Source organism: Corvus cornix, chromosome 14 (assembly GCF_000738735.6).
Source record: "Corvus cornix cornix isolate S_Up_H32 chromosome 14, ASM73873v5, whole genome shotgun sequence".
Lineage (NCBI taxonomy): Eukaryota > Metazoa > Chordata > Aves > Passeriformes > Corvidae > Corvus > Corvus cornix.
This window is the reverse complement of record NC_046344.1, coordinates 12,843,836-12,871,444: the sequence shown is the minus strand read 5'-3', so window position 1 is coordinate 12,871,444 and position 27,609 is coordinate 12,843,836. Positions and strand designations below refer to the sequence as shown.

Here is a 27,609-nt window from a genome sequence, read left to right as displayed (position 1 = left end):
AGAGTTTATGTACTGCATGGCGCTTGTGATATCTCCTCTTCATTCATGACTCTCACAATGAGGACTCCCAAACTTCACTGTGCTTCAAAGGAAGCATTGGCCAACAATAACCAGAGCTGGCTTTAACCCACAGCCCCAGCAAGATCAGATTTTAAATCTGTGTTGGCGGTTTTACCTCCTGGAAGAGATGGGGGTGAAGGTGAGAAGCTGATTAACCAAAAGGATACAAAGGGACGTGCTATCTTGTTAATCCTTGATTATTACAGAGAACAGCTGTGTAGGTGGTAAATAGGAAATCAGGGTGGAACTTGTAGCCAGTATGTCCATAAAATCCTGTGTTTACCAGTTGCAAGGAGCCAAGCCCAAATCCATTAACAGTGTCTGTGAAAACAAAGAGCAGAGAGGCGCTGGTTTGATTTGCTTTGCTGAGTCAGGACTGTAAATACAGCAGAAATCTGACCTCAAATTAACTTGACTGCAGGAAAAGGGGGTACAGGTTGTGCCTCACCTCTTCACCACCTGTGGGATTCTCCTCTCTCCTGGAGAAGGAAAGGGAAGGCTTTCAAAGCTGTGTCACACACTTCATTTATCTGCAGGGGCCGTAATGACTCCCATGAGCCCAGCCAGCACCAGTGAAATCAGGCTCTTGGGGACCAGGCAGGCAGAGAATAACTCCAAAATAAACAGCATGCAAGACCTTTTAAAAGCAAGTAAGCTCTTTATTAGCCAGTGATACAGTCTGGTGGGTTTATATTCAGATATAGGACAGGTTGTATCTAATTCAATATATACATTTCTGATGGCAAGCTGTGTTCATGACTTTGTTGCAATTTGAAATGTAAATTAATATGCCACATGTAACCTTCTAACTATTTGCGTGTCTTATTGGTTTGAACTAATTTGCTCTGGCATTTGGATGTATGGAAATAGAGTCTTTTAAATGCAATAAAATGATACAGTGATGAAATATAATTTAATGCTAGTTGTAAGTGATTTGGTGTTGATGTTTAAGGATGTATTTGTGGATGTAGGTAGATGATAAAATGGTTCAACACAACATGAATGAAAGAGAGAATGCTTATTCTTCTCAGTACCTACTACTCTCAGTACCTACTACTTTTATAGTTAATTTACATCTTATTTACCACTTCCATACAAAGAAAATGGAATCTCTCACTCAGCATGTCCTGGGATTTGGGAATGGGACCCTTGTACAGCTGAGAAGGGGATTTTTGTGTAGGCTGCTGTGGTTCACTTCCTTTAAAGCCTTCTCTGTGCTTTGCAATGCAGAGTGAAATGTTTCCAAAGGTGAAACACTGGTGTTCCTCTCTGTTAGGGCCACATCCTGGTTTTGGCTGTGCTGCAGTTGGTGCAGGGCTGTGTGTTGGATTTAGGATGAGAACAGTGCTGGTCACACATGGATGGTTCAGTTGGTGCTGAATCGGGGACCTCTCAGCTTCTCACACTGCCCTGACAGTGAGGAGAGTGGGAGCACAGGAGGCTGGAAGGGGGCACAGCCAGGACTGCTGGCCCCAACCATCCCAGGGGATATTCCAGACCACTGCAATCGTGCTCAGCTAGGAGAGAAAAGCTGGCTGGGGTTCCTGCTCAGGAACTGCCTGGGCATTGCTCAGTTAGTGGGGAGTGACTTTTTTACTTGCACCACTTGTTTTTCTTATATTTTTTCTCTCTATTTTTTTTTTCTCTTTTAAAAATTTTTTCATTACAATTTCTTATTCTCTATCAGTTATTAAATTGTTCTGATCCCAATTCATGATTTTTCCTGCTTTCACCCCCCTATTCTCTCCCCATCCCACTGGTGGGGAGTGAGCAGGTGGCTCTATGGGATCTGAGTTGCCAGTGGGGTTTAAACCATGCCAGGCCAGGATGAACTGAAAGGGGTCATGGTCCTTGCTCTGTGTATAGACAGAGACTTCCTGCTCTGAGTTGCCTTTCAGATTTGAGAAGATGGTGGTTTCAGCTCTGGTGTTCTTCATGTTATGGCCAACAACTGGGGAATTATTGTTTGTCATCATCCCACTCCATTCTCTGACAGATTATTGCCTCTGGTTCATTCCCACAGTCAAAACACAGAGTGGAAGTATTGACAGGTATAGTTTGTCTGATTTCCAACCCAGTGCTCTTTGCATTTCCTGCCCAGTGCAGTTCAGGAGTTCCTCAGCTCTCTGTGCTTTGGTGGCAGTAGCAGCAGCTCCTCATGTGCCTGTGCACAGTCACCAAAAGGGCTTTAGAAGTTTGGGTGTCTTTCATCTCCCAGTCTCCCCATCTCCTTTTGAGATTCAAGATCTGGCCAGTTTTGCTTTCTGCCTTATCTCACAAAAGTACTTATGTAAAGGGCCTTTATTTCCATTCTAATGCACCCATCCTGCCTTCTAAAATTACCTGTTGTTCCGTAACAAAAGGATATTTCCAAGGAGTACAGTTGCACACACATGAATTGAAGCTATTGGTGTTTGGAGTGAGTAACATTGGCTCTGTGTTTTTAGCTCTGTTTGAACATTGCAAAAATAGTCATGGTTGTGCTGTATGGTGTCCTGATCCTCCAATGCTGCTGTGGACAGACTTATTCTTTCTCCTTTGACAAAATTGGCTTTTCTAGGTATTAATTTTCTAAGTGTCTATGTTAAGTAATTTCATACAGTTATATAGAGCTTTCCATAAAGCTATTTTCCTCTTTATATTCCAGCATTATATCTATGTTGGCTTCTGCAGTGGGGTTGTGTTTCCTGGAAGTGTCGCCCAGGTGACCTGCTCAGATCAACTATTTGCTGACACTGTGTGGGTTCTCTACAGAGGTGTAATTCATACCTCATTTGAGCTACCATGCCAAACCTTTCACCTTGCTTCACTGTGCAATGGAATACCTATTAGGAGGTGCAACCTTAGGAATTTCTTTCAATCCTCTCTTTCAAAGATTTATCAAGTTTTAACATGCTGCCCAGTTCTCTCTGCCAAAATGTCTTCCAGCTGTAAAAAATCTGCTATTAGTTGGCTACAGACTTTTTGGAAGATCCTTACATTTTAGCGTTTGTGATGTTAGCAGCAGCAAAATGATTTAGAACTTGCTGCACAGTTCAGCTATTAATATTGATTTGATCAGTTTTGTGAGTGCCTAAATTTGCCACGTTGATAAAAATCCCTTGCATTCATGTCTATCAACTGTGGGCAGCTTTCTGTCACAGTCTGTGGTACAGGGCTCTGAACAAAATATTCCATCAAGTTCATAGAATAGCAGCTATGGACAAACTCATCAAAAATTGTAATACTGCAGGAGATAAAGGAGAAAAAACTTAAGCCTGGTTCTCAAATGACACCCATCCATGGCAGAAATGAAGGCAGGCACCTGCTTTGTTAGCTTTAAATCTTAATTGGAGTGACTTGTTTTGTCTGTCCTTTGTCCTTCACTGCAAATACAATTTTACTCATGAAGTCTCTTTGAGAGAAGTTCTCAAAGCTGATAAAAATTTTAAGCTAGATACCAAAGACTAGTTCTTTGTAGCTTCCCTAGCATGAACTGGTCGAATTCGGAGCATTTCTGTATAGGCTGAGTTATATTTCCATAGGGGGAAGTACAAGCTGTGGGAGTATTTCTGTTTTTTAGTAGCCAGGCTAGGGGTTAATGTTTGGCTGTCACCACAGCAGACTCAGGGACCCAAATTTGCACCATTCCCTTAATTCGGTGGAGAGCTCCTGTATTTCCTTTCAGTTTTCAGGCTCTGCTTCTCAGTCCTCTTGGGATATCACAGGTCAAGTCAGGATGGCACTGACTACTACAAGGATCCTCACTGGAGTAAAGCAATCAATACAGATGAACAGAAACCCAAACCAAAAACCACAAACCTGCATCAGCTCTGGAACACTGACACTGCTCACAGGGATTTCTAATTTAGTCCACTGGCAAGCTGTATTATTATGCTGCATATTTCTAAGATAAAGGTAAGCCAAATTGGGCTTTCCATTTCTCACAGCAAAAAAAGACACTTGATACTTTAAAAATATCACATCGTTTATTATGGTGAAATCAAGCATGAAACAAACACAGTGGTGAACGGGTGAAATAACTGTCTTGAGAATTAATTGAAAGTCAGGTAGGACAGCGATCAGAATATTCAAATTGCTTCCAAATGCCTTCTGTTTATAGTTGGATTTGCTACATAATTTACATAATCTGCAAATTCTTGATCTGTTTTTGATGCCAAAGCTATCACAGGTCTCTCCTGACCCTCCCCCTGATATGAGTCTGTGATTTTGCCATAGAAACATTGATAGAAATCAGTATAAATGTGTTACTCTATATGTGTGTATTTGTGTTAAATACCTGATTTAAATTTTATAATCTTGTAAGCATTTATTTATTTTTCCTTCTGGTTCTGCACATTTTGCAGACAAATTTATTTTCTTTTTCAAGGTGCATAGGCATAGATCCCCTCCCTCCATCCCCAAACTGAAGTAAACCCATCAGTTGTTCCAATACCAGTCCGTGTAAATAATTTGGGCCTGGATTATGTACAGATGGTGAGAACTTTTCTGCCTCCCTTTTTATACTTAAAAAGGTTCTTCCAGTTGATTTTTACAACCTAGATGATCCATTCTTCATCTTCTTTTATTATCACTTTACATTGTTTGCAGATTTTTGTCTCTGTTGCTGTTACTGATAAGGAATTTCTTTAGACTGGGTCATGTTTGCATCAGCAAAATCTGTGAAATTCATTATATATACAGCTAAAAAGAAAATGGAAAATACATACTTATGTTGGTTGCAGGAACTATAAATTTATTTGAGCTGTAACATTATTTCAAAGTGATTTCTTGTCTAAGATAAATTATTTTAAAAAAACATGTTCTTTTCTTAAAATAGTTGAAAATGTATTTTCAGTGATATATTAATATGACAGCAAAAAGTAGAATAAATAAAATCTGAACCTGATGAAGAGGAAGGAAGGAACAGGGTAATTTAGAACTGAAATTATTGTGGATCTGATCTTTAAATATTTCCAGGGAAGGAGCTTGCTATGGGATTTGAAACTGTAATGTTTCAGGCAGCTGTAGAATTGATTTCTCTTAAGTGACAATGCCATTGTATTTCAGTTCCTCACTTTTGAATGAAGTGCGTAATTTTGTTTCCTAGATTTTTTTCCTCGATGGTGAAGGATCTAAAATAGTGGTGTTCACTCTTGGATAGTTTATAGGTGAACAAAGCGATTCAGAATGCTTTATTTAAAATAGCGTTTTACAATGCCTTGCATTCAGTGTGTTGCAAGGCCTGGTGCACGTGTGTCATTGCTGTTTCTGAACTGAATTCAGCTTTTCTACTTTCTCTGGGACAGAGGTGGATTTTGTTCACAGCTGTTCCTGTCTCCTCTCACATCTTGTTCCTGCTGTTGATGGAAAGGCTTCCTTAGCTCATGATTTCCATTCATTCTCTGGATCCTGAACACATGACCGGAGTGTCTTTCTAAGGAGCAGAGTAGTGAAAGCGAAGTTCTTTCACCAGCAGTTGTTTTGGAATTTTGTTAATGCCATCAAACTTCTCAGGCACAAATTATTCAGTTCTGTGCTGAATAATGTGCTCAGCTGAACTAAATGAGTTCCTTGTACAGCTCCCATTAACAGTGAAATTATGCTCAGATGAGCTCAATTCAGAGCAATCTGAGCTACAGACTGTGGTCTCACGTTAAAAGAAGGTGTTAAGATCTCTTGGTGGACTGAGGGGAGAGGATTTGTTTGAGAATCAAATAATTTTAACAGGATGGTGTCTTGCTAATTGGTTTTTTTGGTGTTCTGGGTATGTTTTTGCCTGATTCATTGTAGCATCAACCAGTTAAACTTTCCACCTCAGCCCTTCCTAGGGCTTTACCTGTGGAAGATCAGGGCTGGATATGTGGAGAGGACTTGGCAAGAGAGCAGGATGGGTCATTTTGGAAAGGGTGGAAGACTGTGTTTATTTGTTGTTGCTGGTCCACAGGCACCTCACCTGTGCACAGCATGTGGGGTTTTGCTTGGGTCTCTCAGTCTTGGGGCCTTTCTTGCAAGGAGAAAATGAGTACCTGGATCAGACCAACACTGCATCCCTCACCCTGAGAAATGGGTGAGGGAAAGCACATCCTGTGTGCACCTTCCCAAAGATACAGCCTGCAGTACCCCCCTCTAGCCCCAGGGCTGTGTGTGCATGTGGGGAAGTGCCCGGAGAGCAGAGGGGAGGGAGGCACAAGATGGAAGTGCCCCTGGTGACAGCAGTGAGGATTTATGTGCCATCAGGGTGATTTGCCTGACAGCACGTGGCTCCCTCCCAAGCTCAGTGCTCCGAGGTACTGCATGGATCTGTCACCTTCCCTGGGAATGAGGCAATAATTTACCCTGTGAATAGTGCTGGGAAAGGCAATGGGAGAAGGAAGGTGCCATTCAGCACAAAAGCTGACAAAATCAGATTGTTAAGTACCAGTCAGTACATTAAACTTCATATCTCTCTAAAGAGCGAGGAGGGAGAGAAATGCCTTGTATTACACAGAGACATGTTACAGGAGACAAATGCCAAGTGAATACTTTATAAAACTGGTGTGGTTTAATGCATTTTGTAGTCAATAGCCTGTCTTTTGTCTGCCCTTCGTTGTGACAGCTGCAGTGTGCCACAGACCTTAAATCAACAAAAAGCAGTGGAATATCCTGCTCTGGCTGCTTGGCAAAGAGCTGCTGTTCAAGTCTGCCTTCTTTAGAGAACTTGGCTCCCCCAGCACATCTTCTGGCTTGACTGTTTTGAGATTTGCACTTTCGTTTGCAAATCTGCTGTCAATTCAGGAAAATGACACCGTGATTAGGAAATGAATGTAATTCTGATACAGACCTTTTGTAGGCAAAAAAGATTGGCAAAAGTGGTAGTGGAAGGAAGGAAGAATTGGAATCCTGATTATCAAGTAGAGAGATAATAATCAGATATGGTGAGCTGTGATTTGTGTATTGAAGGCAACACTTGGAAGCAGAGGGAATGTGGCGTAGTAGAGTTTGCCAAAATTCCTTGTGCCCTTAGGTTGAAAGTTGTGTTTAAAAGGTGTGAAACAGTTTCAAATACAGTCAGTGACTGGGTCGAGAGCTTGTTCTACTGATGGTGTAAGCAAGCAGGGACTTACAAATGGATTATGGATGGTTCTTGAGGAGAATATTTTCATTTAGGAGTTTTATTTAGAAGCTCTTTCTCCCGGCACTCAGTGCTGGAGACTAAGGACTGAGCAAAAAGGCTTAGTCAGAACCACTTGTGAACAAGCAAAACCTTCAGAACTGAACTGAACTCTTTTTGTCATTCAAGCCAATCTAAGAATCGTTAAAATACGAGCTGAAACCAAGGTTCTCACATAAGTACCACTCTGGAATTGGAGGGATTTTTAAAGCATGGCAATTTGCAGTGAGCTGGGACAACTATTCATTACTCCATCAGGATGTGTCTTGTTTCCTATGAAAAAGGAATAATTTGATCCGCCAGTTTACACCATGTAGTTTTCATTAGGTTAAAATCATACCTGGTCAAACGTGGGGGTAGGGTTAGGAGTTGAATACAGTATGTAGATTATCACCCTTTTTTAGTATACCTAGAAATGTAAAGGTTGAAATGAAGATTTACCTTGTTCTTGTCCACCAGGTTGAAATAATTAACCCGAATGCCTTAAACATAAGGATTTTCTCATTTTGTTCTTAATTTTTTGTAAAGACTCCATTAATACTTAAATTTCTCCAATCTCTTGTGGAATCTGTTAATAGCTTTATACAGTGTCAAGGAAAATCATCGATGCAGTGTTTAGAAATGGAGTTAAGTCAAATGTCCCCGTAGTTGCTCTTTGTTAAAATAATTGACATCTTGATTCGTTGTATAAGAAATCTTCATTTATTTGCCTTTCCTATAAAGCTTTTCACCTTTTTTGTTCCTTTGGAAGTCCTTTAAATGATTGGAGTCAGACAGGCAAAATTTTCCCATTGTCAAATCTTCTTGTTGATATATTTTTATATTTTGGAAAACAGAAGGTAAATAATTTCCTTGACTGCCTTTCCACAAACTAGACCAGTGCATGCTTTCTTCCTGCCACAGCCTGCCCCCACTCTGAATCGCACTGTTCATATTTCAGTCTTTAATGGTAAACTCATTTTTTGAGTGCTTTCACATTGTGTCATTCAGGAAATTTTCATGCAGGTGAGATGAGAAGGAAGAAAACAACTTTCAATTATCTTGTGTTACTTTAAGTTACCATTATGGATCTAATTGTGGTCTATTTGCTGCTTCATGTTCTGGTGAATTGGCATTGGGGTTACAAACCACATTAGCTTTTTCAGCTTAAGCAACATCAGAAAACATAAACCTGAAGCCTCCAATTATGTTTTTAATCTCAGAAAAATAGCAGTGATTTTGTTCAATTGTTTTTCAATCAATAGCAAGCAAATCAAATCTCCATGCTGGCCAAAAATGCTTAGCACAATTGTAATACGTGTCTATTTCTGAAAAAGTGAAATTACTTTCAAAAACATTATTTAAACAAACAGAGATGCATTAATATTTCTGAAATTACTCAAATCGTGTTGTAGATATTTATTACACACATTTTCCATACATTCTAGGTTCCCGTTTTTGCTGTGCACCTGTTTTTATGAACATTTTTGCCTTAGGATTATACCCTGGAAGCCACAGGAAGATGTGTGAGTGAGGTGGGAGAAGAGTTACATCCAGTCTGTAGTGTTGACTTCTGTCACGAGTACAGTTAACAGACATAATAATGGTAAAAAAGCTCAGCTGATCTCAGTTTTCAGAGCTTTTTTTTTGTTTTCTTTGCTTTTTTTTTTTTTTTTTCTTCTGTCAGGCTGAGCCCCTGGTTTTGTGTTCTGTGCACTCTGTAGAGTGTTGCATCCTACTTGCATTTTTTTTTTTTTTAGCTGGTTAAGTTTTAAGTCTCTGTGAGAAAATGCAGTTGTATTGAGCAACTGAGAGGAGCTGCAAGTAAAGCTACAGAAAGGTCTTAATGTATATAATTTGTCACTATTATTTCACTGTTATTTCAGTCTATGAATAGAAAACAGACTTTGTTTTGAAATTCAGTTTTTATCTCTGTCTTCTTCCTCATTACCCAGCAAAACGTTGGTTGTGGGGATGGGGAAAAGGAGCTGGGGCCCTTCTGTGTGCAGGGATTTCTTGTGGCTGTGAGGGATGCAAAATGCAATGGCAGCTCCAACAGCAGAGAGGAGAGGACAGAAATGCTAAATATTCCAGCTGTGCTGCAATGACACGTCCCTGTTTCATATCAAGTACCTCAGCAATCTTGATTTTATTATTTATAATACAGCTATTTGTATTGCAGACAGGGTTGGAATTAAGCACAGCTGAATTCTCAGTTTGGGCACTAGGGCTCTGAACATGTTTATTTCCTGGGATATATTTTCATACTTGCCTGGTATATCTTTATATGTTATTGTTTATGGTGTTATTTCTGGACTGCAAACCTGCATTGTGCTTTTTAAAATTCATTTTCACAAGTTCAGAAATAAAACTCAGTGAGAAAAAGCTGTGAAATGAGGCAGGCCAGGCTTTACAAATTGCAGAGTAATCCCAGACTGCTGTTTTACTACTATTTCCAAGTTATCTCTGCCTGGAGTAAGAGCAAAACTCTTTAATACAGGGCTGCTCTGAAGTTTTATTAAACCAGTTGCTTAGTGTGAAATTAATTTGTTCAGGAAGGAATATAAATCAGCTGAGGTGAAAGAAAATTGATTTTTACATCACCTTTCACTTGTTGCACTCTTAGTAGTATAAGCTTCATTAGACTCTTGGAGTGTTTATAGGTGTTATAAAACGTTTAACACTTGATGTATTGAGGAACTTGAAAGGGTTTCAGGCATTAGAGGATTATATTGAGATTCCATTGCTATCAGTCTGGCGTTTGGCACATTGGGAAGGAAATGTGTGCTCTATTCTTATCCATAAATGGAAACTTTTTGTCTGACACTACAGGACTGATACATGCAGTGAGAAACTCCAAGACTGGGAAACAATGCTGAAGCATCAAAGGTAAATTTGGTATAAATAGCAGGTTCACAAAGATAATGGAAGTCACAAAAAGCATTTGGAATTGTGCAGGAATTCATAAATGCTCCAGCCTGGTGGGCATTTTGCTTCTGTGTTCCAGCTGTCAGTCCAACTTCCCCGAAATGTGATACTTGAGGTGTTTCTCCCTTGCAGTGCCTGTGTAATTATGCTTCTGTTATAGTACACGTGCTGACAGGGCAGAGTATTTGCCGTGAGATAAAAGAACGAGGTAGAGAAGACAAAAAATACTGAGAAACCCAATCCTGAGACATATGACACAGTTTACTTTTAAGTTACAGGTCTTAAAAATTTATCAGTGCAATTTATTACTGTGTGTTCAGAACTTCCTAGAAATGCAACAGGCTTTACATATAATGACAGTAATTTTCTTTCAGACTACGAAGTAGTTGTGTGCTTTCCTAAAGCCAGCTGATTTATGGAATAAATGGGATAATATCTGTGTTAGGTTTCTGGACTTTGAGCTTTTGTCTCATGTACAGCAGTTGGTATCTTAGTGCATTGCTGATCTGTTCTGCTAAGGGAAGTTAAGTTTGGAAAATACATCCAGAATGCTTCTATATACTGAAAATCCTCACTTCATGTGTTATTGAAGGTGTATTTGAGCCAGCTGATTCTGTGTAAATTGCTGCTCCTGTGGTGGAGCAGTTCAGAAATGAGTTTTCAGTCACTGCACACCTGGACCAGCAGCTAATGCTGCTTGTGCTCACTGGTGTCCTGCCAGTGGGGGAGAGACAGATGCCACTCTAATTAATAGTCAAAATTAATACCCTTCATGAATGAAAATGATTGAGGGAAGGCAGTATAAACAAGTTAATTTTCTCCCCGTTTTCAGAAATTAATTTTTTTCTCCTTGTGTCCCCACCCCTTGAGTGGTGTCTTTGTGAGTCTGGAGAGCGGACAGGCAGAGCTCCTAGAGGACATAAGTTTACAATGCTGTAGGCAGCAGAAACAAAGTTTATTTCAGGAATACAAGCTGTGTGTTGATTCTTCATCCTTCTAACCAAAGATGTGTATTTACTTAATGAAGTAAAATTTTTTAACTCTTCACTATTAGCAAATTAGAAAAGCTGAACTCAGTTTTTCTTCATATTGCTGGATTTAATTTCAAAACTGTGTAATCTTTAATATATAATTTACAGTCACTTGGACAGAGGCTCTCTCTGAATTCTTATTTGAAGAATGAGGGCACACTTCAGTTGTTGTTTTTGTATGATTTTATGTGCCTTTAGTCACCTCTGAGGTTTGTCAGTGGGGTGCTGCTATTTTTCTTATGCTTGAGTAACGGCCCATCGTCTCTGGTTTGCTTCAGCATGCCAAGGAAAACATGCAAAGATGAAGCAGGTTACTTCACACCATTAAAAGGGTATTTTGATTCCATGGGAGTACAAGCAGTGAATCCTTTTGCAATAAAAATGCTGGCTTGATTAAAAAGGGTTTCCTACTAAGAAAGAGCTAATTACATTGATAGCACATTAACAGAATATGTAACTTGAGTAAAGAAGCAACAATAAATCAAATATAGCAATTACATAAATTGGAGCATCTTTGAAAAGTAGGACAAGTTATCTGAGTGTGTTATTTATTTAATACCAACTTAATATCATGAGAGCAAACAGTAAGACAGGTGAAGTACATCGAAATATTAATTATATGCATCCATGCCATAACTTATAAGAAATGCTTACTTACTGCTCCTCTTCAAGGGAATTGCTGATAGAAGTTAAAGCATAACATCTTGAATTATTCACAAGTATCTGAATTTTGATGGGTAGATCTAACTGATACCCAGAAGAGCTTTGATATTTAAACAGGACAAAGACATTTTACCAGTTCTCTGTGAGTTGTGGCTATGAGACTTGAATCATTCCTTCTGCAGATTTTTCAAGCTACAAACTGTGAAGGTGTATTTTTGAACAAAGAAAATAATCTTGTTTTTGTTTAGTAGGCTAGATCTTATTAATGATTTAAAATGTTTAATATTTTTAATTCCAAAAGTATTTCCAAATGTTTTACAAGGTAAGATAAAAAAAAAAAACAACTAAAAAAACATTGCTACGATTTCTTTAGACAAACTATTATCTGACAGCAGTGAGTATGTGGTGCTTTCAGAGTGATTGCCTTCAGTGACAAGATACTGAGCCATTTTTAATTTGAATAATTTGGAATAAAATTCCATTGTAGCAAGCAGTTATCTCCTAGTCCTTCTAACAATTTCTCTTAACCCCTAGAAAGATTAAGACACCTTACACTGCAGCCAGGCAGGATTTGGTTTTTGCCCTGAAGCATGGCAGCTTTATGAATCCAATCTAACTCTTGATTGCAAATAGAGATAATAATTTAGATACTACAGCTGGCAAACAGCTTTGGGCACTTGGTGGCTGCTCTGGAGGCTGTGGCAGCACAGCCCATGCAGCTCCTGCCAGCTCTGGCTGCTCTCCACCCCTCATTCCCCAGGACAGGATCAGCACCTACACAGGGGCACTTCCCAGCCCCGAGGGAACTTGCTGCTCCTGGATTGAGAAGCCAAAAAGCAGCAGAGCAGCTTTCATGAGGATAAATTAGTTTGGAGAAGATTCTGTCTTCTCTGAGTTGCCACTGCTGGGGAGTGCGTAGAAGCAGCGCCAGTTTCGCAGGAAGGATTGTTCACACACCCTCTTTGGGAAGCAGTGGGGAGGGCAATTTGAGCAACATCCAGTTTTAGTATTGTTTCAACCACTTCACCCTCAGTTTGAGCTCAGGTTACTGCACTTTCATATCTGCGCTCTCTGAAGAGAGATGCTGATCTGTTGCTTAGCATCAGGGATGATCTTTTTCTAAGGCTCAATTAAGAAATCCGTGAAGAAATATTTTTATGGGAATAGAGGAGCTATTGCTTCATTTCTGTATTAAGTCTGAGAAGTGAATGCTGATTGTGAGTGGAATCCCTGAGAAATGTAGCTTTGGTCAAGAAGAGAGTAAGAATGAGCAGTAGTCTGTGCCATAATAATCGTATTTGTATGATCTGGAGCTTCAGCTGCTTATTCCCTCTGTAGATTGGAAATAGTTACATTTTCATGGTATAAGCCGAACTCCACAGTGCCTCAATCCTCTGTATCTTGTGTCCCACAAAACCTCTGATCCTGAGGGATGTGGATCAGCATTCCTGGCTGCATCCCTGCATGGGCAGGCTCAGCAGCACATGATGTGCTTGTTGAGGGACAGGAGTTCAGTGTTTATCCCTTGTTTTATGATGCAGCAAATACAATTTGGTTTCTTGTAGTGCTGGCTGCCTTGGTGCTTATGAAATGTAAATGAAATGAAGAGATGGGATTGAATGTGTAAGTCTGGAATTGTTTTGGAAAGCAGTTCTGCAGGAAAACTTGCATGGAGAATGATCAAGTGTTAATAGAGGGAGTTCTGTGAGGATGCAGTATAATCATTGCACAAAGTGAGGCCTGTCATGTTCAAAGGTAATGTGGGGAGTAGGAAAAGTAATGGAATAATTTAAATATGAAAGGCAATGAAATGTAATGAATCAAAGTATGACTAACAAGGTGATTTAGTGAGATGGAGTTAAGATGGATGCAATGTGATTTTAAAAGAAAAAGGTAGGTTTAATAATAGAAGTGTAGACATTTGAAGCAAAATACAAAACAAGCACAAGAGTCTAAGGGGAGCTAATGTTTAGTAACAGTATTTTCAGTGTAAAAACTATTAGGCATTTAATTATAATTTTGTTCATTTAAAACCAACTCCTACATATATAACATTATATAACAAACAAAAAAAGCCCAGGAACAACTTGCCAGGTTGTTGTAACATAAAATAAACATTAAATTGGAAAAAAAAAAAAAGGGCTATGACTTTACAGTGCCACTGTAAAATAAACAATTAATATATTACTGTACAAAGCACAGTACTAAGCAGTGTTGGATAAAATAAAAAATAAAACATGAGTAAGACTTAGGGGTAGAATTAAGTTTAAACAACACCTAGAAATTTGTTCATTGGTGACCTAATGCGGGACTAGTGAGACCACTGGTTAGATATCATGTTAGAGTAACATATACTGAGGTTTAAAATATTTCTGGTGATTTTGACTTCACAGCTGACATGCTAAATACAAGCCATAAATTTTTGGAAATTTGGGCAAATTCTCAAATGTTTTAAAGTAGCAGATTTCTGGCTCAAAGGATTTGGCCCTGCACAAAAAGAAACTGCATAGCCTATTTGATGTTCTCCTGTGTCTGATGAGCAAGACAAGGACTGGGGACACAGTGTTCTGGTATTGAAATAAAATATTTATTTTGTTGCTTCTTTACCAATATCTAAATGTAGACTAAAATTATATTTTCTCATTCCATTGTTTCCCTCACTAAATGGGAAGTGCTGTTGTTTCCTTTATAAGAGGAAAATTCCTTATTCCTTTTTAGATTAAAAAAAAAAAATTTCAAAGTGAGCTCTGCACTGAGAATTTGTATGCTGAGCCTGTCAGACTGTGAATCTTTATTATTACTGAGCTTTATCCTTGAGTACATAGCTTGCAATCCAGTTTGAATATTAAGTGTCAGGCTCAAATGCTCTGGTGAGAGATTTGCAGGAGCCGGCAGGCTCCTGTCCCAGCCTTGGCAGCCTCTGACCGCTCACGGTGATGAGTGGTTTTATTTCACAGGTGTCACTTCGCTGGGGTGAAGCTCCTGAAGCTGTGAGTGATGAAGGTGGTACCATTACCTGCAGCCTGTGATTTTCCTGGGATGCTGGGGAAGGTTGTGGAGGAAGAAAAAAATGTGTGGAACTGGTCATTCAGGAACGTGCGATGTTTACAAATCTGGTTCTTTTTCTGCTTTAGATGTAGCACACCTTGAAAGAACTCATTAAAAAAAAACAACACATTTTTTGTTTATTTACAAATAACCAATCTGGGTCTAAGAGTTTTCCACTGATGTATTCTGTGTGCCTGGCCTATGGGTTGCATCATGTGTACTTTTCAGTCCTTTTTTCTCCCAGTGAAAATCATGTTACTCTTGGGGAAAATCTGCTGCTTGACACAGCTGAGCTTCCTCCTTTCTTTCCTTCTAATCAGAGGAGAGCGCTTGAACTCCAGTGTAGGATCTGCATGGACTTCTCTGTACTTGTGACTTTACATTTTGCAATCATTGTCAAATTACACCCAGCTGGAAGCAACGACAATAAACAATTCTTTCAAAAACAGCCCCAGCCCAAGGCTGTCTTGTGTTGTATAAAACAAACACTAACTTTTCTTTTGAAATCAGTTGTAGTTGTTCTAACATAGCAGGAATAAATTTCCAAACATGGTAGGCTTAGATTATTTTATTTTTGCTTCTTTTTCAGACTGAAATAGTTTTTCTTCATAAATAGTAAGAATCCTTTTGATAAAACTACGATAGCCGCCATGCAAAGGCAGCAATATCTTCTGCCTTCTCTGCAGCAATGGGCCTGTGGTGGGTGCCATGGGCTGGGGATGGCCTCCAGCATGGTTGATGGGACATCTGGGGGAAGGCTGGACCCTTTTGAGACCTGATGACCTTACAAAAGTCTGTTTCCCTGAATATTGGTGTTTGCCAGCTCATCCATCCCAGCGCTTCTCTGTCTCCAGCATGTGAAATGATGCTTTTATTTTCTGTGGTGATAAAAATGTCTTTGGATCAGAAAATTTGGTGTGTTTGGATGAGAAAATTTGCTCAACTGATGTGTTGAGTGCAATGAGCTTGTCTTGGGTGAGGGGCCACTGATCTACCCAAACAGGTTTTGTTACAATCCACATTAAATGCAGGGTGTCGCGTGCATCATCTACCCAAATTAGATTTTTTTCTTTGCTTTGTCCACAAGAGGCGTTCTCCAGTCACTGGGATGTGATGGACCCTCTAACTATTATTTTTCTGTTAGAGCTCATAGATGTAGCTCAGAGTTGTGCTGTTTCTCTAAGAGTAATTATGTCATAAGTCACAAAGCTGTTGGATAAACTGGTGGGTTTTGGTTTGTTTTTATTTTTTCTTATTCCAGTCCTTGATTTCAAATGTTATTTATTAACATCTACAGTTCTTAAGCAATGTCAAAATTTCTGTTAATAAATAATATAAAATAGATAAGTTCACCATTCTTCTCTCTACATGGGATATTTCTTTCCAAACTGCCTTACAGAGGTGTGATTCGTTTCTTAACCTTTGATAGATGAGAGAACCACTAGTTTAAAAATGCAGAATGTAAACCCTCTGTTCTGGAAGTATAATGTTCCTGCTTTTCAGTGCTTGTCAGGAGCAAGGTATTCATGATTAAAAGTTCACCGCTGGAATAGGTGGAAGGAATTTTCTAGTGGTAGATGAGAACAGTTAAGCCTTTTTGAAATTATTTTGTTATTTCTGCCCCTCCTTTGAGTGTGTTGTTCCCTCGAATTTGTGATAAATGATCTCAGTCTGGTGGGCACAGCCGTGCATTACCATGGTTAACATGGGAGCAATCTTGCTGGTATTGGTGGAATTGTTCCACCTGCTCATGAGGCAGAACAGTCTGTACTGCAGAAAAGTGGGGAGAAACAAACAAAAAAAAATCAGAAGAAGAGTTCTGGAACTTGTAAGAGTCATGATGACAATAGGAATAGAGAAACTCCATGCCCTGGGCCTTGCCCCTTCCCTGCATTGACAGAGGAGCTGATTCTCCCTGACCTGAGGCTCTGCTTGTGAGCTCTCTCTGCAGCCAAAATTCTGAAAGGTCCTTTTGTAAGAGACCAACATTTCTTTCAACTTCATAAAATGTTTACTGCCATACTTAATCCTACAGTTTTTATGCTGAATAAATATGTAAACATCCACATGGCCTCAGTCACAGGAATAACCATTTTTAACTCAGTGGCTTACCTTATTTTTTTAAAAAAGAAGGTATTTATTTAAACCTTCTGGCAGTTTCAGTCACAGGTAGGGGGATATACTTCGTAAATGATGGTTTTATCTCAGGTAAGATATGGAAATAGGAACAAAGATAGCTTGAGGTTATCACAGTCTAGTTCTGCACTGCAGCATGTGGAGTGCTGCTGCCCCTTAGGGCTCAGAGGGGGCACGAAGAACTTACACAGCTTGTAAACTATTTTAAAAATAAAATTTTAACAGGTGTGTGCCATTTTCCTCTGTAACACCATGCAGTTGTGAAGGCAGTGGTGGTCACAGTCTCTGCTGCACAGACCTTTCAGATGATGTGTTGAAGTTCTTATCTGTTTTGTCATCACATTGCACAGAATATGCGCTGAGGGGCAGAGCCCTATGAACGAGTTGCACCATAGAGTGATGTGCCAAAGGTTCAGGACAGAGCTGAGATGGAGTCTGTTCTCGCCTTCCCACTGTCTCCCCTCCTATACAGATACAAACAATACTGAACAGAGCATCAACCAGCAAACACAGTGCAGAGCACTAACATTTGCATTTAATATTTCAAGTAAGTTCTTATGCCAAGAGAAGCTATTCAATTTTAAGTGCTATTTGGACAAATCCCTGCTCACATTCACCAAATCTCAGTGTTTATCCTGCTATCACAAAAAAATCCCTTCCATTATTCCCTTGTACAAAAACATGCTCTCTGTATCCCTTGGATTCCAAATGTGCTGTGTGCCATTTTAATTTTGAGACAAAAATTTACTTAATTTTGGAAGATCAGAGATTGAGACTTCATGGAAAATTATTTTCAGAGGACTTTACAATATTCTTCATTTTATAGTGAATATTTGCTTCCAGCAATAACTGCAACTGTCTTCTTAATCATCTTCATGATATTATCCTTTGCAGCAGTCCCATATACCCCACTTTTCCCTTCCACACAAAGCATCATTCCTGATGTCGTATCAGATGTTTTTTCTCCTCCTTGAGTTTCTTCTGTGCCCACTTCACAGGGTACAGTCTGTGCTTGGTGCTTTGTTCTTCCCAAGATTCCCCACTCCAGGGCACCTTGATTCCATCCTGCTCTTGTCACACAGAGCACTCCCTGGGGACATGGGGCCACCTTTCCATCGCAACAGCAGCACTCCTCAGAGGAAAAGGCAATCCAGGAGGGTCTGAACATGCATCCAGCACGTGTCTGGTGGCTGTGGCTGCACTGAGTGCTGGGTTTAAGCCCCGTGACTCCGGGTGCAGATGTCCCAGGGCCTGGGTGCAGCTGGCAGCTCCCGAGGGAACAGAGCCAGGAGCTTCGGGCTCTCCCCAGGGAGCACAGCCCAGCTGGGTCCAGAGAGCAGAGCCAGCTCCTGAGATGGGTCTGGCCACTGACAGCCCCAGGATCCATCTGGGGACTCCAGGAGCAGCAGTGCATTGGGATGGAGGGGACGGAGGCAAGGGGACCATTGGGGTCTAAAATCCCCACAGGAACTGAAAAGTTGGGGAGAAGGGGCAGTGTAGGTCTAAGAGGGCCATGTCTGAGGATCAGCCAAGGCTGGAGATGGAAGCCCCATGGCACAGTTTAGCCCAGGACCCAGAACCTGAGAAACAATAATTTTTTCTATTGTGATAAGAAATGCTGTTCTGTAAAATATTAATTATAATGATTGAATTTAAAAAAGTGCCATACTAAGGTGATGCTTAAGATTTCGGATTACATTTAATGGTAATAAAGTGCAGCTAGAAATGCTCAGTAAATGGTTTCAATCCCCCTCTTCTAAGGCTAATCAATGCAGTGAGCTGCTCTGTGTTGAGTATCCTGGCATAAATATCAAATGTGGTTTATCATATTCCAGTTGCATTTCATTTTTTCTCCTTTTTCCTTTTTTTAACCTGATGTTCTGAGGATTTCCTTTTAGTGCCTACGAACATCTCCTTTTGACAGACAGTGCAAATTAAAAGATATGGCTGGGCAAAGGAAACTGAAACCCAAATATGCCCCCTGGGTTTTCATTTACAGTTAGAAGCTACAGACACAATTACTGCTGACAGAAATGCAGAAGCCAGTGGCAGAGTGCATGTGGCAGTAGAGTCATGCCAGGCAGTAATTGGGAAGATTATTTTTAATCAGAGCATATCCTACAGCCCAAACATTAGAAATCTCTTGTAAGGCTGACAGGAAATTAAACTGAGACCAAACAAAAAAAGCCTCAAAATAGAAGTAATATGGTTAGAAGTCTAATGATGGCAAAACTCGCTGCTTGCTGTATTTGGCTGTTATCTAAAGGGAATGGATTTTAACTTGCAGCAGCAGATATCATTGTTTAATTGCATTTTTAGAACAGAATTAAAAAATATCAGATTAGATCAATTTAGACGTAGGCTTTTGATAAAGGTCTGAAGCAGTGGATGTTAAGTCAGACTTAGTAACTGTATATATGTATTAGTAGTGGTTTTTATTATTGCTTTACGTTCTTTTTTTTTTTTTTTCTTTAATATAATGCTTAATGAAGCCACTGCTATGGGAAAATAATAACATATCTGGGATACTCTTGGAATGCTTGGGGTAGAGTGAAATTTTATGAAGCCTGAATGGCCTGGGGCTCTCTCTCAGTGACCCTGCAGAACAGCCTCGGCTTTTTTGGGCTGCCTGAGCTGCTGCCCTGAGGGAGAAGCCCTTGGGGTACCTTGGTACTTATCTGTGCACGTGACACTTTGACCTCGAAACACTTTTTCATTCTTAACTGAGTCTTAATAGATCATCATCTCTGCCAAACTTCTCCTTACACACTTTGCAGGGCTTCCTCCAGTTGCCTCTCGAGTTTTCCATGCCTTTGGACAGAACAGGAGCACTGCAGAAGAGTTCTGCTGTTCTTTGTGTGCCTGGCACGTACAAATGTTGTAATACCAGATGCAAGCAAAACTTTGCTGATTGGGAATTTATTTCTGAGTCATAGGAGCGCAAAACAAGAGCCCACTTTGTGTTTTGCTACAGTTTATGGCAGCTGTGGAAAAGAAAATTTAGCATTGAAAATGTGCATCTCGTGTTGTTCCGCAGGATTGCTTGTAGTTGTGTGGACAGCTCTCAGTGGCATTTCATGTCAGTGTAAAGAATCAGGTGTAATGTCCAAGTCCAGAATCAACCAGTAAATAGGATTTTATCAGAATTTAGGGGGTTTTCCCATGAAACTACTGGCATTTTCCAGCTGTATTTCCTTCTACTGAAAATTGCTTTGTGTAATCATATGAATGCACTTGAAATCTTGCTCATTGTTTAGGTATTGCCTGAGTAGCTGGGTAACAAATTAAGTGTGCTTGGTAAGATAGACAAATTCGGCCCAGTGGTCTGTACAAGCCCTGGAGATTGTGACCTGCTGTGGGGTAGGTGATGGAATGTCATCAGTGTTGTGGGATTTGCCTGCACGAGGAGCTGCCCTGAGCTGGATGGTGGTGGCCAGGGGGCTGTACTGCCCCAGCAGGACTGGGCATTCCCTCGGGTGGGGAGAAATCTGTACAAAGTGGAAGTTTCTAAGTGTGTCCAACACTTCTTTTGCCCGACAATATGTAAATAGAAAGAAACTTGTGTGTTCAGCTCAGAAATTGGTTGTTGGGAGGGTTTGGGCAGTCAGTTGCAGTTGATGCTGAGAGCACCAGTGTGAAGTTGGCTGTTAACTCTGAGAGATGCTCTCCTAGATGGTCCCAGCTCCAAGAAGACAGAAATTCAAGTGTGTTTGGTGTTCCTGCTTGTCACCTTTCCAAATTCTGAAGTTCTTTTCTCAGAGTGTGTGGTCATTGCAATGCTGCCTGGCGTGTTTGTAGAGCTTGTACCTTTCTGGTACTGCTGGTTCTTGTTCCCCTTTTTCCTCAGTTGCAGTAGAAAGACCCAAATCCTCTGATTTTTTAGTTTACCGGTTTATTTAATTTTTTTGTTTAAAATGAAACCACATATAAGGAGGAAGATATTGTGTGAAAAAACTATCCAATATGTTTACTGTTTGGAATTTTACTGAAGTGGATATAAACTATCTTAAATTTACCTACAGAATGATTTGATTATACTCTGACCTAGGTGTGTATTATCCTTGGAGACTCAAAATATGACCAACGATTCTGTTTTCAGGGGTATTTGTACCAAACAGTACATATTGCCATTTGCATGTGGAAATGAAAAATGCATGTAGGGTGAATCTGTTAGGTAAAACATGGCTGAGCTTACTGTAACTACTAAAATTCAGTGAAAAATTCTGTAAAATGTTGCATGTTGCAGCTGCTCATTAATTAGAAAGAGTGGCATGGAATAGAGTGTTACCCTATTGGAATTCCCAAATATGTGCTTGTAAAATATATTCTGAATGGCCCCCTTTTGGTTATGCATTTTATGATAATTTTTCTTTTGCAAAAATTGCTTCAAATTTTCCATTGAAGGATACCCAGAAAGCAAATTACAGTGGTGTGTTCTTATTGAAACAGAAACCTGTGCTGGGGAAAATTTACAGTTATAGCTTAGTAATGTCTATTTTAGTAGGTAAATTTGCAATGAAAACATAGATTTTCTGGTTTCAAATGCATTGCAAACTGTCTGAACATATTTACTGTGCATGGAATGTTCAATAAATAAATAATAAAATCACACTTGTGAATCAATAACCAGAATTTGCTGTTTGGCTTTGTACTACAATAAAAATGCACTTATGGCCCAACAGTGTGTACAGTGACAGCCCAAGCAGTGCATTAGCAATTGCATGTTTTGTTGAATCTTTAAGCCTTCCTTGAGCGCAGGGCACAAGCAGGAGCTCTTCTGAATCCGTCATTCCCAATAAGAATGTGTTTTTCTTTCCCCAGGAAACTCCACAGAAGCCCCATGCAAGTGGTGCCTATTGTTTCCATGAGCGGAGCCTCCTCTCAGTAAGTGCCCTGGTTTTTGTGTTGCCTGTTGATTTTCCGACATCTCTCCTGTGCTGCCCACAATTAATGCAGAAATACTTTGGACTCCCCAGCTTGCTGTGCTGCTGCTGCATCACCAGACTAATAGAGCACAAGTAAAGGGTCTGATGGCTTTTAGCCTTCAGTGAGCAGCAGCTTGCCAGTGACATGCTTAGAAAACCAGCTTGCCTGGTTCTGGCTGCAGGTTAAAGTGATTTTCTCTTGTACTGCCCTTGTATGTGTTTGGGTTGTTTCACTGTCGTGTTTGTGCCACCTTTGGCTGATTACTTTGTGTACAGATTTCTCACAGACACTTTTCCCCTTCAGAACAGCTAAGGATAATTAATTCATCATGCTTTCCTTTATAAAATGCTCTCGTAAAGTCCGAATAGGGAATATAATGAATTAACCTCCAAAATTTATAGGACACGTGAAAAAAGTATTTGTGCTGATTAATTTTTTGCCTTTTCCCTTTCTGAGAAAAGGCTTTCAAATCCAAAACACTTGTTGCTCATTCATACTTGGAATTTATTCTCTAGTAAAGTTTTTCATTGTAGCACATACATAAACCCAATAATGATTAAGCCCTTTTTATTCAGGATATAACTTCCTATACTTACAGTAAATACAGAAGTATCAGACAAAACTGTGTAATTCTTGGTAGATGTGTATTTTATACTTCTTTAGCAGTTTTTAATAATTCTCTGCTTAAAATAAACTCCAGTTCTCAGATATGTTGCATTGGGTAATGAGCATGGCTTGTTCTGTATTAGGCTGAGTATATTTCTGCTTTATATACATTTATAATTACACTCTTCTTTGTTCTGTGTTGCACATGGGTATTGACAAAATAATAGACAACATTCACCTTTTTTTTCTGCCGTATTAATTCTGCTGTGAGAAGCTGAGTTCTGCCCCAACACACAAAGTTTCGTGTCACTGAAAAAATTAGACACACAGTGCCTGCTAGAAACATGAAGAGGTTTGCATTTATTCTCCTACACTGAACACAGTCTTCCTCTTAATGTCTTTGAAATAAGATTTCATTATTTCAAAAAGACTGCCTGCCTTACTGGATGAAAAAAAAGCCTGTTCATCTTGAGGACCGATTTAAATCAATTCTGTAGTGCTCAGCGTGCTTGTTGCTTTTAGCTTTTCCTCTGCCATGAACAGTATTTTCTAGCACAGAATAACCTTACAGCCTTTAGCAGAATTTGATGCAATAGACAGCTTCTGTTAGAAAATTTCTGGTAAAAATTGCATGACGGAGGTTGTGGTTTCTAACCCAGGGGAGACAGCGGTCCCTGAGATAATCACAGCATGTTTTGAGGAAGCTAACATTAATTTGACTGTGAATACAGTGCCTCAGTAGCTATAAATGCAGTTTCCAGGAAAAGATACTCATTTTTCCCTCAACAAGCTAAAGTAGAGGTTTGGGGATCTACAAGGAGAAAGAAGAAGAAAATGCTCATTTGGAACCTGAGGAAGGTTTAACTCTGCCAAACCTCCACGTGCATAATTTGTTGATTATTTTCCCCGGTGCTCGTAACCCAGCAGCAGGACTATCTATCAGCTTTGGGGCTGAGGGGTCCCTGGGTCAGCAGGCTCAGCCCCAGCCCTTGTGTTGCCTGGAAAGAGCCTCAGGATCGGAGCTGGCTCCTGGCAGCTCCCTCTGCCTGGGCGGGATGCCCTCCTCACCCGGGACACGGGGACATGGCTACGGTACTGCTGAAATGTTCTGTCCTGTTCCTTTCCTGAGAAAAAGCATTGCAAAACAGAAATTCTGGTCCAGCACACAGGTGTTAAGGTGTTGGAATTGTATGTATTGAAACAAATATCTGCCTCTTCTCACAAATCTCTTGTGATAATCAAATTTTGTATTCGGTATCCTTCAGATGAATTTTAGTTTAATTCCTAGCTGTGGTTGCTTTGCAGTATTTTCCTATTTCATTTTGATAGAGAAATAGGTTGAGGTAAGTAAAGTTTTAACAGTCTAACTACAGAGAAATCCTGGATTTTAAAATTCAGTTTCACAACCTATGGATTTAGGTATTTGACCTTCTGTTAATGGTGCAGTAGTGCCTACAGTGCTCCAGCGAAGCTGCAGTGCATTGAGTACACCAGTAAACAAAGCAATAGAAGACAGTTCCAGAAAACCACTGAAAATAAGCATGACAGGCAGAGGAGATAGAATTGTTCCAAATATACTGTGGGAAATCAAGGACAAATAGTGACTGGCAGGGGGTTTGTAGCAGAAGTGGATGTAGAACCTAGATAACCAGAGTCTTCGCTTGCTCCCTGAAGTGGAGAGGTTTTCCCATTCCATTGTGGCAAACTGGAATTCTCTGAAGTGGAAATGCTGCAGAGGGCAGTGCTAGGCAGCAGCACCATGATCCCCCTGCTCTGGCTGTCCTGTCCCAGCTAAAACTGAAATACAGGAGCTGGGATTGATCTCGTGTGTGCTGGCAGGGATCTGACAGGGAGGTGGAGGTCGCTGGAGGGCTCTCAGGTTGGACACTTGGGCTGTGCTGCATTCCTCTGAATCGAGTTTATTCTGAAAGATGGATTGCTGTGCTTTGCCCTCCCCTACACAACTCCCTTGCCTGAAGCTGCAATCCTTTGGCAAACAAGATATTTCCCTTTGGTATTCCACTGGAGTTCTCTGAAAAGAGAAAAAAAATCAGAAATGTTTCAGTGTTTGGCAGAAAGTTTATACAATTCTTGCCCATTCTATTGTTTTTTCTTACTCTTGAGGTTGTGCACAGCTGTTCCACAGTTTGATAACCATACTGTAATTAAGCGTTCTTGGTTTATCAGTAACATCTTTCCTTGACTAGGAGATTTTAAAGTGACAGACAAAGGATGAACCAGGGATGCTGCTTCATGCTAATTTGACAGCTTTTTCTTGGGAAGGTCTGCCATGACTATCCAGGTTTTACACCCTTCTGGATGTAAAGATATTTATGCCAAAAGGCTTTTGCTCTCCAAACAGCCTTACCTTCACTCTTCTGCAGTCTGGCAGTGACACAGAGGTTGCTTGCTGTACTGGAAGGGCCTATAAAGCCAGTGAAAGAAAAGCATTTAAACTCCTCTAATTTTAGAGTGAGCTGTGTTTTCCTTGGAATAGTAAACATGCAGAATAAAATAAGGGAGAAATAGCTGTTATTGCATTGAAAATATTATAGGGGATTATGAGTCCTTTCTTTCCCCCTCATTAACCACATCTTTTAAAATTGTTAATACAATAAATCTATTTTCCAAAACATCATAGCATGCCATGGAGGAGTCTGAGCAGTTTAGTGTGATCTAAGGATTTCTACCTGAGAGGCATGAAAAAAAATAATTGTGAAAGAGATCTACTATAAAATACCACCATTCTCTTGGAAATAAACCAATATTATAACTTTATTCTAATAAATAGGGAAGAAAAAGATTTAATGATGGTATTCTTATTTATTCATCTCGCTCTATTCTGATGCAGTCTGAATGATAGTATTAGTCTAGAGAGTTGAATATTTTTAAAATTGCAGCACTTTGAATTACTGGTATGTGAAAATTACAATAAAAAAGGGATGAAGAATGGTAGTTAGACAACGTAAATGATGCAGTAAGTTCTGCTCCATTACTTTATCTGAGCTAGAATGGGGAACTGTTTAGTTGTTAGGATCTGCTCCACTGTCATATTATTCATTGTTGTTTTGCAATATCTTCAAATATCTTCAACAGTTATTGTAGGAATTCATTAAGGACCAGGAGCAGCGAGGCATTTACCTGCTCCTAATGATGAGCAGGAGAATATTCTCATGAATGTTTTTGCTTCAGAAAAAGCTTAACTAGGGTGCCTGAGCCTGACCTGTGTTTGATTTTTTTTTTTTCCCCCCTAGTGCTGCTGCAAGGTAACTCAGTGTTAGGTGGCTGATTTGTAATATTGCTTTTCCATCAGTTAGAAATGTTTCATTCTATATGTTCTTTCCTGTTTAGGGAACTAAATATACTACTTTTGTTTAATTTGGTGTGTTTGGGGTTTTTTAAGTCTGCGTGCTCCAAAGTTTCATTTCCCACTAGGGAAGAAAATGTTGTGGGTTTTTCTTGCTGTCATTAATGTGAAGTTTGTATGAGTAAAACCACCAGTGATCTTGGACAAAAGAGCAGTTGTGTGGGGGCAGGTTTACATGAGTCACTGTTAAACCAGTGCTATAATCCATCATTTCCTAAATGGTAAAAGGGCTACAAACCAGAATATCAGTGGTTTGCTTTTGATTTACTGGTGGTTCTGCTGCTTGGTTCACTGAAACCATGATCTTCCTTCAGAAGTAAAGGAAGACACTGTCCTTGTTTAGATTGTGCTTAATCACTGCTGCAGATGATTTCTGTATTTGTTTGGGCAGCTAAAGGTACTCTCTCACAGCAGATTCAGGGGCATAAGGCTCAGTGAAATTGAATAGGACATCTTGAAAACAAGAGGCAGACTCCTAACACAAGGGTTTTTTGGAAACACCACTGTAGATTATTTCAAATTATAACTCTCTAACTAAAATTAGCATTGTAATTTTTCCTTGACCGTATACAAATGTAAAGAAATATCTTAACAATTTCTTAATTTCTCCTTCCTCTCTTTTAAGAATTCAATCCCAATTTCTTTCTGATGGATTCTTCTGTGAACTTTCTAAATTCTCCATCTTTCTAAGTGGTGTTTTAAGTTAACCAAGTAAAAGTCTTAAGGGTTAAATATAGACTGGCCTTATCTTGTGAATTTATTGTACATAGCAGCCTGTTTTCTGACACCACTGAGATATTTCCTTCATAAGCATTACAGTGCAGACATATTCAGGCATTATGAACATTTCCACATGCATGTAAACACCCAAAATACTTCAGTTGACAATTGTTTGCACTCTGGATATTCTCTAGATTGCAGCATTAAAGGGGTTTTCATCAAGTTCATTTCCACAGCTCCATGGCATTTAAGAGATATCAATTCCCAATATTTCTGTGAGATTAGTATGTGCTATTATCTCTTTATTACAGAAGGAGAAGCCAGAAAATTGAGCAGCCTGAGTGATGTGCCAGGAGAAGGACTATAGCAGAGCTAGGGTTTGAATTCATGTTTCTCAAATCCCAAATCATTGCCTACATTCTTGGGCCATCTTTCCTCTGGTCTCCCTCTAATCCGGTACCTTTTATTGTTAATCATTTTTTCATTTAACAGTGAAAAAGACCTTATAATTTCATGCTTTTTCCCGTCTCATAAAAATTTGAAATTTTTCCTTAAGAAAATCCTGCAATTATTAAATGTGTATGCAAAGTGTGTGATATGCAAAGTCCTATCAGCACAGGGCAAAGCTAATTGAAATATGACATTCCTAGTGATGATCTGCCTCGTGTCAAGGGTGTCACCATCCCTTAATGAAGATATACACTCGATCCTCTTTTCTTCGAAGAGCTTACAGACTTCTGAAACTTTCTCTGGTAATGCTAATTATGCAGAGTGGAGGTGCAGCCACGGCAGGCACTTGGGCAGTTCAGGGCAGTAAATTTTAAACCTGGCAAGGCTGTTCTGGGTTTTGGGGTGTGTTGCTGGAGGAATCACTCCTGTGTGGCTGCTGCCACAGTAAGTGCTGCTCCAACCTGGGTGCAGCTGCAGCCTGGGCATGGCTGGGGCAGGAAAGGCTGGCCAAGGACAGGGAAAGCCCTGAGCCTCAGCAGTGCACTCAGGGTAACAGTGTGGGA

At 39.9% G+C, this 27,609-nt stretch overlaps 1 protein-coding gene across 18 annotated transcripts in view; it reads left to right on the top strand.

Annotated features, from left to right (window-relative positions):
* The window catches only part of RBFOX1 (RNA binding fox-1 homolog 1), a 1,114,622-nt gene that overhangs the window by 439,728 nt on the left and 647,285 nt on the right, over positions 1-27,609 (top strand). For all 18 annotated transcript variants that reach the window (XM_039560092.1, XM_039560085.1, XM_039560084.1 and 15 more), the window contains one exon: positions 21,799-21,861. In XM_039560092.1, the coding sequence (XP_039416026.1) occupies positions 21,799-21,861 (63 nt within the window). The remainder of the gene's footprint in view (positions 1-21,798; positions 21,862-27,609) is intronic.